At 36.9% G+C, this 13,490-nt stretch overlaps 1 protein-coding gene across 1 annotated transcript in view; it reads right to left on the bottom strand.

The window, feature by feature from the left end:
• The window catches only part of LOC309501351 (uncharacterized protein), a gene marked incomplete at its 3' end in the record, with an annotated part of 41,080 nt that extends 32,764 nt beyond the window's left edge, over positions 1-8,316 (bottom strand). Inside the window, exon 1 of the mRNA XM_082173400.1 lies at positions 8,053-8,316. Within this exon, the coding sequence (XP_082029526.1) occupies positions 8,053-8,074 (22 nt within the window). The 5' untranslated portion in view covers positions 8,075-8,316. The remainder of the gene's footprint in view (positions 1-8,052) is intronic.
• Between the last annotated feature and the right edge of the window lie 5,174 nt (positions 8,317-13,490).

Below are 13,490 nucleotides of genomic sequence, written 5' to 3'. Positions count from 1 at the left end.
GACGTCTTTTAAACGCAATATTGCTTGAAATTGTGTAACTATTTCTCATTTAGGGTCATGTACATGCCTGCAAAGTGTTGTGGGATTTGTACGAAATTTCTATCACGATTGTGATCAATGGGTCAATTTGACCCGCAAATTTCATAGTTTAAAGACAGGTGGACCAACCCACGATAAACCCACAATAAAAATATTTGTTTTATTTTTGTTATGTCAGTTTCTCAACTGCCAACTGAGGGTATTTAAATTCACAATGATGCATTTAACACTTTTAGTCGAAGGATATACGCTGCGCTGAAGTTGTAATACGGTGTTCATCAGTTCATGCATGTGAGTTTTGAGGGAATCAAACACATAATCTTGCTGTTTTTTTAGCAGCATGCTCTACTGTTTGAGCTTCAGGTAAGCACTCTGTGCAAAAATGTAAAAAAAAAATTTAATAAAAAATGCTGTTTATAATATTCATGGTGTGAAAAACGAATATTTAAAAAATAGTTGAATACAGTTTTAAAATATCATGTTTGATTTTTTTGTAATTTTTTTGTAGTTTTTACCTGATTTTTATTTATATATTTATTTTGTCAATTGTATTGAAACTAATTAGGGTCAATTTGACACAGATAGAGATGCACCGACATTTTGGCCTATAACAATAACCGATAATTCTTTATATTTGAAAGCCGATAACGATATATTGGCCGATAAATCTAAATCCAAGTTTTTATATCATTTTTGAGAGCCTGATTACAAAAACAAAAGTCCCACCATTAAAATCCATGTCCCAAGCACACAATTATAATGATGTTCTCATTACAATTTTATATAGCCAATATGACAGACTTGTGTTGCACTTAACTAGCTTATTTTTTTCTTTCCTTTTCCTGTGATTTCAACCATATTTCAAGCAATTCAAAACCATCATGTTGAACAGTGCGCATCTGAAGTGTCTCAGCTGATGGAAACAATCCATTATCTACCGGATTTAATATATCGGGCAATTTTTTTTTTATCGGGCCGATAACGATAACATTAAAAATGAACATATATATCGTCCGATACCGATATGCTGCACGTGCATCCCTAGACACAGAACATAATGATCGTACCCAGAAGCTTAAAGGTGCTCTAAGCGATGTCACGCCTTTTTTAGGCCAAAACTTTTTTTGTCACATCCAGCACATCTCCTCACTATCCGCTAGCTGCCTGTCCCCTGAACACACTGTAAAGAAACACGGTCTCTGTAGACAGCCCAGGCTCCACAAACGGCAAGAAAAACAAACTGGCCCAGCCTGGACCACGAAACATAACAAACAGTGTTCCAGCCAATAACCGACAAGAATGATGTGGGGGTGGGGGTTGGGGGGTTAGTGCGCGTGCACATGAAGGGGGGAGTGGAGGAGAGAGAAGCATGAAGAGGGAAGTTAGCTAGAGGAGAGATGTCGACTAACGTTAAAATTGTATATTCTTGAGAATTTTGATATGGCCGACACACGACCAAAGAGATGACGTTCCGATGAACAAATAACAAAGAATAGGGAAAAGGAGAAGGAACGCGAAGTCCCGAATTTACATCGGAAAACCGTTCAAAAGGTGGCGAGAACTCTGCCGGCAGAAGGGCTTCCGATCCGTCATTCAGGTGTCTCTGTTTCTGCTGGACAGGGTAAACCCAGTTTGTTTTTTCTAAATGGTTCATGACTGTTTCAGGAAGCACGGAAGGGAAGGGAGGGGACGGGATGAGCAGGAGGGAGGGTCGAGCTAGCCTCCGTTTTGTTTGACAATACTTCAACGAACGTCAACAAGAAGTGACGTCACCCAACATCGCTTAGAGCAGCTTTAACGTAATGCAAGAGTTAGGAGACTATTCAATTAGTTCAACACTCAATGGAAGGAAAACACAGACAACAAAACTTCAGAGCATGAGGAGAAAAGAAAGAAAGGTAACAGGGAATAGTTGGAATATTCCAAACCTGTGTGACCTCCTTTCTTCTGAAAAACACAAAAGGAGATTTTTCAAACAATAAAAGCATTCAGTGACCAGAGGCTGTCAAGAACAAAACAGCACTAGAAAAGTCCATAAGACTGATATAAAATATTAAGGAAGCCATTCAATAGCAAGGAGTAAAGATTGGACCAACATTTAAGCCTTGGGACACAAGAATCATCATCCAAACACAATAAATGCTGGTCTTTCCAGCAGGAAAAGAAAAGAGACTTCAATTCAACTTCAACCATCAGCAAATTCCTCAGTGTAAATCACTGAATGCTTTTATCAGACTCGTTTGATGTTTGTTTCTTGGGTTCTGAGTCATCGTGTCTCTTTTCAGGGTTTTCCTCCGCAGGGCTTCCAGTGTCTCTGATGAATCCGGATGCTTCTTTCTGTCCTATTAGATCATCAGCAGATAATGTCATTTATCAGACACTTCTCCACATTTCCTTTCATTTCATCCCTCAGAAACAAACAAGAGTTTTCACAGTTACAAAATACACACATTCATTCATATGCTTTACTCTAAGAAAGAGTGCTAGATAGATAGACAGACAGACAGACAGAGGGATTGATGGATGGATGGACGATGGATGGATGGATGGATGGATGGATGGACGATGGATAGATAAATGGATGGAAGATGGATGGATAGATAGATAGACAGACAGAGGGATTGATGGATGGATGGACGATGGATAGATGGATGATGGATGGATAGATAAATGGATGGAAGATGGATGGATAGATGATGGATGGACATACAGACAGATAGATAGATGGACAGATGAACGGATGGATGGATAAATGGATGCATAGGTAGACAGACTGATGGATGGATAGACACAGACCGACATATAGATAGATAGATAGATAGATAGATAGATAGATAGGTATCCCCAGATGAATATAAAAATAGATCCTCTAGTCTGATTCAGTTTCTTTATATCTGCACAGTCAACAGAAATATGACGAGAAATATGATCTGCCCATACAGACTGAAGAACTGCTGAAGAACTGCTGAAGAACTGCTTAAGATCTGATGAAGAACTGACGAAGAACTGCTGAAGAACTGATGAAGAACTGATGAAGAACTGCTGAAGAACTGCTGAAGAACTGATGAAGAACTGCTGAAGAACTTATGAAGAACTGATGAAGAACTGCTTAAGATCTGATGAAGAACTGACAAAGAACTGATGAAGAACTGCTGAAGAACTGCTGAAGAACTGCTGAAGAACTGATGAAGAACTGACGAAGAACTGATGAAGAACTGCTTAAGATCTGATGAAGATCTGATGAAGAACTGATGAAGAACTGATGAAGAACTGGGACAAACTGAAAGAAATCTTTGCCGTGCAGCTCCACCTCAGACTGAATTAAAGAGAGGTGTGCAGATCCATCATATGGTGTTTCAGTGAGTGCAGTTAAAACAGACCAGTGTAATATATCAATACAGAGGCCAGATCAATGAAGAGGACGCTGGATCCCAGAACCCCGGAAACTAGTGCTTAATAATAGCTCAAAATCATAAATCACTGCCAATATAAATAATTCAGAGTTGGATCTGTTGCCCACAAACAACACATCGTAATCAATGACTCCCAGGCCCCATTTATTCGCCAGTCGAGAGGAAAACAACCAGCTGACTGTGAGGAAGAAAATGAAGCAAAGAAGTTAAAAACAATTCACAGATTCAGCGCTGCTATTTGATGAACACATCTAGTGTATAAGTGTGTGTGTGTGTGTGTGTGTGTGTGTGTGTGTGTGTGTGTGTGTGTGTGTGTGTGTGTATGTGTGTGTGTGTGTGTGTGTGTGTGTGTGTGTGTGTGTGTGTGTGTGTGTGTGTGTGTGTGTGAGTGCATTTTAAACACAAGAACGCTTGAAAATGTTCTCATATAATGAGGTTCGGCTGAACACATTGAGAAATAATGTGTGTGAAATCAAAACACTCACTCTAAAATCTAATGGGCCTCTTGAATGGGTTTTACACACAAGGTTATTGTTTCTCCTTTATAACTGAGTCTGAGAACTCCATTATGTCTCCAGAGTTGCTTCCTTTAAATCAACATTGATTCAGAAGCTTCTCCTAAAACACAAACGAGTCACAATTGTCTTAAAGTAAGAGTTTAGAGCCGTAGAATCAATATGGACAGCAGCGCAAATAATGAAGAGTTTGATGAGAAACGTTTGAGTTCATATTGAGATTTCTGACTTTCTCATTATTGTAAGCGTTAGTGTTCTTCTTATTATTATTCCGCTCTGGAAGTCTATGGCAGCCCATAGAACCGCTTGTGGGAAAGTTGTGAAATTTGCCACACTGATAGAGGATAGTCTGAATTGTCACCATAGCAAATTTGGAGTCTCTATCTCAATCGCCCTAGCGCCACCAACTGTCCAAAGTTGAACCGTAAGGGCTAGAAAAAAATCCAAAAAAATCTTCTCTTTCAAACTGCTCCTCGAATTTTCACAAAAATGTTACCAGATCATCTTCAGATCATGTCGACAAAGAATTAATGTGGAGTCATTGAACCGCTCTCGAATAAAGCGTGAACGAATTTGACGAAGAGCACGCCAAAATGAACGTGAGGCATTATCTCTGCATCGCTTTAGTGTATTCTGACCAAACTTGGTGCGTGCTACGACAACGATGACCTGAGGTTACCTGTACAGTTTCGGCACAGTGATCCCTAGTGGTCAGGAGATAATGAAAAATGGCTCTTTTTGCATCTACCCTCTGAACGGTTTTCCCATATCGGCCATCTGGGTGTCGGCCAATTCGAATTTTTACGAGCGCATTGGTGTATCGTAACAAAACTTGGTATGTGTCTTTGGCACCATGCACAAAAGGTACTCAAAAAGTTTTGAGACAGTGCCACCTTGTGGTCGAAAGTTATGAAATTTTCAAAAATGCTAATAGCTTTTGATTATTTTGGAATAATAATATTGTAAAAACTGGTCTTAATAGTTTGCTTGGGTCATGCTGAGAACAAAGATACCAATTTTGCCATAGTTTGCCATAGTCAAACTTCCTGTCAGACAATGGCAGGAAAATGTTTTATGTATTTCATGTCGATAAACAAAACAGTTTTCGTATACCACATAAACAAATTTGATGGTATGATGCCAAACCGACTCTGAGACTGAATCTCTGCAATGCTTTGGCATATTGACACCAAACCTTGCATTGTCAACTTACTCTGACCACATCACATCAGTTTGGTCAAAGCGCCACCTATTGGTTGAAAGTGATAAACCCTTAAATCAATTTACTAGTGATTGTATTCATGATTTTTCAGCCATTTTGCCTGAAATCATCTTAATTTTTCTTTGTTACAGTTGCTCTGATGCTTCCAGCCGTGATTTATCATGCCTTCTTTGTGTTTGACCCCTGAATTCCTGCTTGATTTTGTGTCTGTTTTAATCATAATGACCAAGTATTTAAAAAAGCATAATTTATTTACAATAAAACGCCTCATAAACACCAAAACACATTACTGTGAGGACTTTTTTTTCAGAGGATAGAGCTTTTTTTATATAAATTAATATGGACTGCCGCACAAAATAATTTGAGAATATGATAAGAAATGTTTAAGTTCATATTTAGATTTCCGACTTTTGAATGCCGATGTTGAGATCTTGGCTAATCTGATATTGAGTCTTCTGAAACAAATGTGAGATTACAGGGTCGAACATTTTTCAGGAAAAAAAAGTCTCCATTTGCTCTCCGTCTCATTGCAATCTAGTAGAAACAACTGAGAAAATGAAGATTTTTCTTTCATTATGGCCAAGAATCTTAAAAAAAAAAGAAGCATTTAGAAATTATTTGTGAGCAATAAAACTCCTGATAAACATGGAAACACATTACTAACTGTGAAGACTTTGCTTTTTCCTGAGACGTTTGACTGAAAACCGGAGGTGGGATGTTATCCGCCCATGCCGACTGCTAAAGCGTTTTCAATATTACATAAGTGTGAAACACTCCTACATTCAGCATCCGTAGAGGGATGACAACACCAGCCAACATCATACGAGTTATATCACACAACAGCAGAAAAAGTTGAGGGATTATGTAATGCATTCATTTAAGACGTGTTCAGAATTCATAACACAAACTGTTAAAGGTTATGAGCCCCAACACATGTCTTTCTGCTATCTTAAGTAAAGGGCTTGATTCAGTCATGCTCCAGACTCTCTCCTTTAATGAACATTGATCCAACACCTCTGTCATGACGAACAGCACATCAAGAATAAGAGTTTCATTCATCTCACAGAGCAATAAACCCATGACCCTTTTCCCAAGCCATCGCTGTGCCTTTACTCAGGGAATACCTCTAAACCAAAGCTCCTGATTTACTGCAGGGAACGAGACAGAATTCGCAGACGAGGGAATATATATATATATATTCCTATTCCCATTAGTGTAATGCAAAACATCTCATTATCATAATGCAAAAAGAATACTAATGTATAATATATATTAAATATATATTACGTTTCTTTGATTTTGGAATAACATATGATCCAGTATATATATATATATACTGGATCATATGTTATTACACTAATGGGAATAGGAACATATATATATTCCTATTCCCATTAGTGTAATGCAAAACATCTCATCTCAATTCCATAATGCAAAAAGAATACTAATCTATAATATAATATATATTAAATATATATTAAGTTTCTTTGATTTTTAGGATGAAATATGACCCAGGCATGATCTTGGCAGATGCTCACAATGATGACCAGCACTACTGGTGAGAGAGCAGCTATAGTGTGTGTTATTATATATATATATATATACTGGTGCGGCACAGACTGAGAACGAGCCGTCCACACGTGTCACTGCATCGGAGCTAAATCAGCCTTGCTGAATTACAATTCTTTGTTTTTTAAAGTGCATTTGATGCATAACAGTCTCTATGACTAATATGCAGTACAGAACACATATTGCTTTCAGAGCATGTACACACAACGATGTCTATGATTGTTGTTTTGAGGCACTGACAATCAAACCTGCACTGTTCCGATCATAACTGACCTGTCAATCAATCTGCATTTATTATCTACATGGCTAATGTGGGCGAAGCTGAAGAAACGTGACGCCCTGAAAGATTCCACCGGTTAGAGCGTGACCAGAATGATCTTCACCAGAAATGTCATTTCATCAAGCTCACACACACCCACCCACACACACACACACACGTACAGGATTCCCTCACGAGCTCATTTCACACGCCGCTCTAGAGATTTCCCACAGTGCACTGAGCAATATGAGCAAACTAACACATTTCAACATATCATATCCCTAACATACTGCGACGTTTCAACATAGTCATTGTCATGCATTAAATTCTAATATTCACTGGTTGATTAACAGGAGAATGAATCTTCAGAGGGGAAACACTATAAACACTTAAAAGAAGCCAAACACAAATGAAAAACTGCATGGCAAACATTAGTAAGACAAAGTTTCTTTTTTTTTATGTATACCATGGTAAAAATCCCTTATAAAACAGTCCATTTTTTGGACATTTATGATATTTAAAGATGTGGTGCATGTCCTAAAAATGTGGTACAAAACACAGTGACATTTTTTGGACATGCACCATATCTTTACATGGTAATTCAAGGGATAGTGCATTAATACCATTGTACTTTTATGGTGCATGTCCAAAAAATGTGGCATGCCATCACTGTGCTTTACTGTACCACATCTGGACATGCACCATAGTAGTACCATGGTATTCATGCACTATCCTTTGAATTAAATACCCTGATATTGTCCAATGGCACTACAACAGTACTTTTTCATGAAGGATACCATGTATTTACATGTACTAAGCAATCAAAATGCCATGGTACTTATTTATGTAAAGCAAAAAGTACTATACAAATACCATGCCATCCTGTGAAGAAGTCCCATGAATATGCTGATGATTCAATCTTCTGATACTATAATATGGTACTTTTTGTAAGACACTCATTATGATGATATGATTAATTAATTTGGTCAGAGAACATTCTGTCCCAACAAAGGGCAAATAAAAGCCTCCACTCACCCCCGACGCACAGCAGAGACATCGCGCCGCGTCGCGTCGACCTCCGCCGGAACGGGACAGTCCGTTTACGTGCTGTGATTTGATTCAGCCGGTTTCCCTCAACACACAGCCATGACTACAGCTTTTTCTAAAACTAATCGCATAAATAAACAGACTAACTAACAGAAAATGTTGATGTGAAGCACTTTTCCTCTCAGTTTATCGGGCGTTTAGCGCACTGCCATCTTGCTTCAGCACCAGCGCCGCGCGGACAGCTCGCGCGCACCAGCGTGACGTCACGCTGATGAGAAGCAGACCGGGCATCATCATCACGGCACAATATAAAAAAATATATATAATTAAATAAAAAATACGCGGGACTCCCACACAATCCGCATGCGGAGCTGCGCCTACGTGCTGACATTACATAACAGAAATCGCAGAACACAGGCATTCAAGTTTATCATGCAATAAATATCATGATGGAATCCGGCTGAATATGGCAGATATATGGAAGGTGACTACATTATTTAAAAGGATAATTTACATTAAAAAAAAAAGAAAAAAAAAAGAAAAATCGTTTTGGATAAAAGCATCTGCTAAATGGATAAATGTAAAATGCAGGATATGTGTTCATTCATGTTCTGACTACATGCATTCCCAATGTCTCACAAACCAGAGGTTTATTTTACGCAGATAAATATGGCAAGCCATTGGCATATAAAACTACGTTTTGACTTTTTCTTTCTTTCTTTCTTTCTTTCTTTCTTTCTTTCTTTCTTTCTTTCTTTCTTTCTTTCTTTCTTTCTTTCTTTCTTTCTTTCTTTCTTTCTTTCTTTCACTCTCAGAAAATAAAGTACATAACTGTACCTTTAGGGGTACAATGGCTTGTCACTGGGGCTGTACCCTCATGGGTACAATATTGTACCTTAACCTTTAAAAGAAACGGTACATATATGCTTTTTGACCCTCAAAAGTGTGCATATATGTACCTTGAGGTCCAATAATAAGCCCTATGGTGTAGTGTAGTGTTAGTGTAGATTGTACCTTGGGGGACAGAAATGGATTCCTACTGATTCTGACAGTGTTCTTTCTTTCTTTCTTTCTTTCTTTCTTTCTTTCTTTCTTTCTTTCTTTCTTTCTTTCTTTTGTTGATTTATAGCACTGCTAAAAAACAACCGAGGTTGTCCAAAGTGCTTTACATAAAAACAAAAAGTATAAAAGATAACACATAGCCTACATATTAACAGATCTCACACCACACCACACTGAGATTGCCTGTTATAAGCGGTCAGTGATAAATGCGCCTTGAGCAAGTTCCTGAATATATATTTAGTTACAATTGTATTTTGACGAGTCATAATTCATAATTCATAATTAAATGTGTAATTGCACTGGTAAGAAATCTGATTCAAGATATCTCTAAATACTTTATGACTAGTCAAAACTCCATTGAAGATATCTGTAGCTAATGACGTCATAGATATCTCAAATTGAGGAGTCACACATATGCAACGTTTTTTTTTACTTCTTGTTTATCTTTGGAGCTTTTGTCTTTGATGCCTGTTTTTGTTTTTGAATTGTTGTTTACAAGTTCAATAAAAAATTTACCTAAATAAATAAATAAATAAATAAATATAGCCATATGGCCATAATAGCATACACAAAGGTAATTAGAGATATCTCTAATGACTATTTCTACTAGTCAAAACTCATTTGAAGAGATCCAGAAAACATTTTTAATGGAAGTCAATGGAAGAATATGATTAGTCAAAATAGCATTGTAGAAATCTCGAATGTAAATTTTATGACTAGTCGTAATTACATTGTAGATATCTTAATTCCAATTATGACGAGTCAAAACTAAATTATGGCTATAGTAGGGGGTATTTAATGCTAAAAATGTTAGGTCCTAAAAAAAAAAAAAAAAAATTGGTATTTGAACATTCAGTTTACAGTGTGAAACAACATAATTAGAACACACCAATAATTATTAAGAATAACAAACATATAAAGAATAGTAAAAGAAAACATGTCACCAACACCATAGCACACAAAAAAAAGAGATAGACAGTAAAATAAAGAAGAATAGGGGAAAAAAGAAAGAAAGAGGGCATTACATAAATTAAAAGAAATTTAAACATTAATTAAGGTAAAAAGTTTGTAGGTCGTGCACACTGTACATGTTCTGAGTGCTTTTGGGTCAAGAGAGGATGAAATTGTAATCAAGTAATGTTTTATCTCATGTAACAATAGCAAAAAAATTTAATATATATATATATAGGTTTACAATTTGAAAACTTACATTTATGAATATAAAATCTACATAGGCAAAGAAGTAGATTTATTATAAAGCAGGCATTTGAATCCGCTTCAAAAAATCCAAAAATAACAATGATATGTTTGACATAATATATATAAATATTCTGAATTAATTTAAAAGATATTTCTTTTACTTTGTTTGTGAGGAAAAACCTTTGTTGTAAGAACCTTATATTTTTCCAATTTAAATGATCAAAAAATGCATTCCAATATGAGATTGCAGGGCAGAGACAATGTTCTCAGGAACAGAACTCTTACTTTATAATTTCTTCCTTTCATGTCAGTGAAACATATCTCAGGTGTGTTGACGGGTTCAGGAGAAGATAATGAACCCAAAGAGAGAGTATATTTGATGGAATAGCATCCATAACTGTGGCAAACTCTTTGGGAGTTTCCGGTATATTATATTCTGAAAGACATTCTGCATACCTAATGCAGACCTTCGTTATTAAAGAGCTGTCTAACATGAAATATGCCATTACTGAACCAGTGATTATAGAACAAAGACTTATTCTTAAATAAAATATTCCTTTTGTTCCATAAGTAACACCGATGAGGAGAATAGTTATGCTTGTAAATGAGAGTCCATGCCAAAAAAACGTATTGGTGAAAGTTAGATAGCTTGATAGGGAGTTTATCATAATTACACATTAGAGCAAACTTTGCTGAGGGAAAATATTTCAAATGGAGGTGGGATTTTTAAGGAATCGATTAAGCCAATTTATTTTAATTGTGTTATTTAGTGAACTTAAAGGTCCCATATTGTACACACCTTTCTGAAGTTTTATTTTAGGTTTTGATGTCCTTAAGAATATATATTTGCGTAATAAGTACCAAAAACCATCTCAATATATTTGTACAGCTCCTTTCTCAGGAGCTCTGCCAAGAACAGGTCGATTTTGGCCTGTCTACTTAATATTCATGAGCCTCTCTTCTGATTGGCCTGTTGTTACTTCATAGCTACTTCATGCAGGCTGTGTGCATTTGTCTGTGGATTGACTGTTTTGAAACTTATATGGTAGTTTCATCGCCCCTAGACCTCCGTTATCATGAAAAAAGCCAGGAAATTTCAGATTTGACAATATGGGACCTTTAAATTAATGACGTTTAAGGCACCCTTTTGTAGAGAATTTAGTATCACTGACTTTTTCAAAAACTGGGATTTGTTTTTCCATAAAAATGTAGGCTAATTAAGATTCCAGCATCGATCATTTTACAAGTGTGTTTATCAACGTAAGGAGAAAACGGCTTGCCATACTGCAGCTTTTCCATGCGAGTCCCGAGAGTTTTAATCCGACATCGTGTTAAATAGCCTTTGCATTTTGTAATTTGCATAAATACATGGACACAATAGCGGCAATCAGCAGGTAAACAAGATCAAGTGGATATACAACAGAGATATTTTTTTCTTTTCTTCTTACATTAAATAATACAATGTTTATGCAGGTATTACACGCAAGAGAAGTTAAGACGTAAAATGATACGTTAAAAATGTAGTCAAATTCTTTAATTATACTAAAAATGGAAGATTGGGGTTTATACATATAGGAACTACAATGGTTATGTTTGTATTAGCATAGGGTGAATGAAGGTAAAGTGGGCCACTTTTTGTTAAACGTGTAATTTAGATACCTAGATGTTTTTTTCTTTTCTTTATGACTTCTGTTAACTTTAATGTCCAGCTATAATATTTAAATTTGAATACAGTTGATATAATGTGTTGATATACCAATAAACTCTTTGAGATCATGCACTCCAGGCAAATTTCTTTTCAGGTAAAGTGGGCCAAAAACTATCCTGTATCTCAATTAAAAACACATGATTTATTAACACATATTATCAAAAGAACATATTCCACAAAATTTTTTTACAAACCCAAAAGCATAAAGCCAATAGGCTATGATGAGTAAAATTCATCAGTTCACTCAATGCGTGTGAAATTCAAACTGAACATGTTGTGTTGACATTAAATTTGATGAAATCGGAATATCAGAATATTCAGAAATCAGAATATGGATGAAAATTAACTCTAAAACATGTTAAAAAATGGGACTACAACACATGCAACAATAAATAGGCTGACAAAAATTCAATAAGAGGATTTTTTTTCTTTCGGTTTTCTCTAACACTCTAAATGAACTTAAATTGTGTCCATATTTTAAAGCGTTATATTCTGCATCTACATTTTACCCCTCTCATCCTTTCTTCACTCCACAGATTGAACGTAATGCCTCGTCTTATTTTCATATATACACTCACCTAAAGGATTATTAGGAACACCTGTTAAATTTCTCATTAATGCAATTATCTAATCAACCAATCACATGGCAGTTGCTTCAATGCATTTAGGGGTGTGGTCCTGGTCAAGACAATCTCCTGAACTCCAAACTGAATGTCAGAATGGGAAAGAAAGGTGATTTAAGCAATTTTGAGCGTGGCATGGTTGTTGGTGCCAGACGGGCCGGTCTGAGTATTTCACAATCTGCTCAGTTACTGGGATTTTCACGCACAACCATTTCTAGGGTTTACAAAGAATGGTGTGAAAAGGGAAAAACATCCAGTATGCGGCAGTCCTGTGGGCGAAAATGCCTTGTTGATGCTAGAGGTCAGAGGAGAATGGGCCGACTGATTCAAGCTGATAGAAGAGCAACTTTGACTGAAATAACCACTCGTTACAACCGAGGTATGCAGCAAAGCATTTGTGAAGCCACAACACGCACAACCTTGAGGCGGATGGGCTACAACAGCAGAAGACCCCACCGGGTACCACTCATCTCCACTACAAATAGGAAAAAGAGGTTACAATTTGCACGAGCTCACCAAAATTGGACAGTTGAAGACTGGAAAAATGCTGCCTGGTCTGATGAGTCTCAATTTCTGTTGAGACATTCAGATGGTAGAGTCAACATGGATCCATCATGCCTTGTTACCACTGTGCAGGCTGGTGGTGGTGGTGTAATGGTGTGGGGGATGTTTTCTTGGTACACTTTAGGCCCCTTAGTGCCAATTGGGCATCGTTTAAATGCCACGGCCTACCTGAGCATTGTTTCTGACCATGTCCATCCCTTTATGACCACCATGTACCCATCCTCTGATGGCTACTTCCAGCAGGATAATGCACCATGTCACAAAGCTCG

Source organism: Leuciscus leuciscus (assembly GCF_965113295.1).
Source record: "Leuciscus leuciscus genome assembly, chromosome: 6".
Taxonomy (NCBI): Eukaryota; Metazoa; Chordata; class Actinopteri; order Cypriniformes; family Leuciscidae; genus Leuciscus; species Leuciscus leuciscus.
The sequence above is the reverse complement of the archived record's forward strand: the minus strand, read 5'-3'. Positions and strand labels throughout refer to the sequence as shown.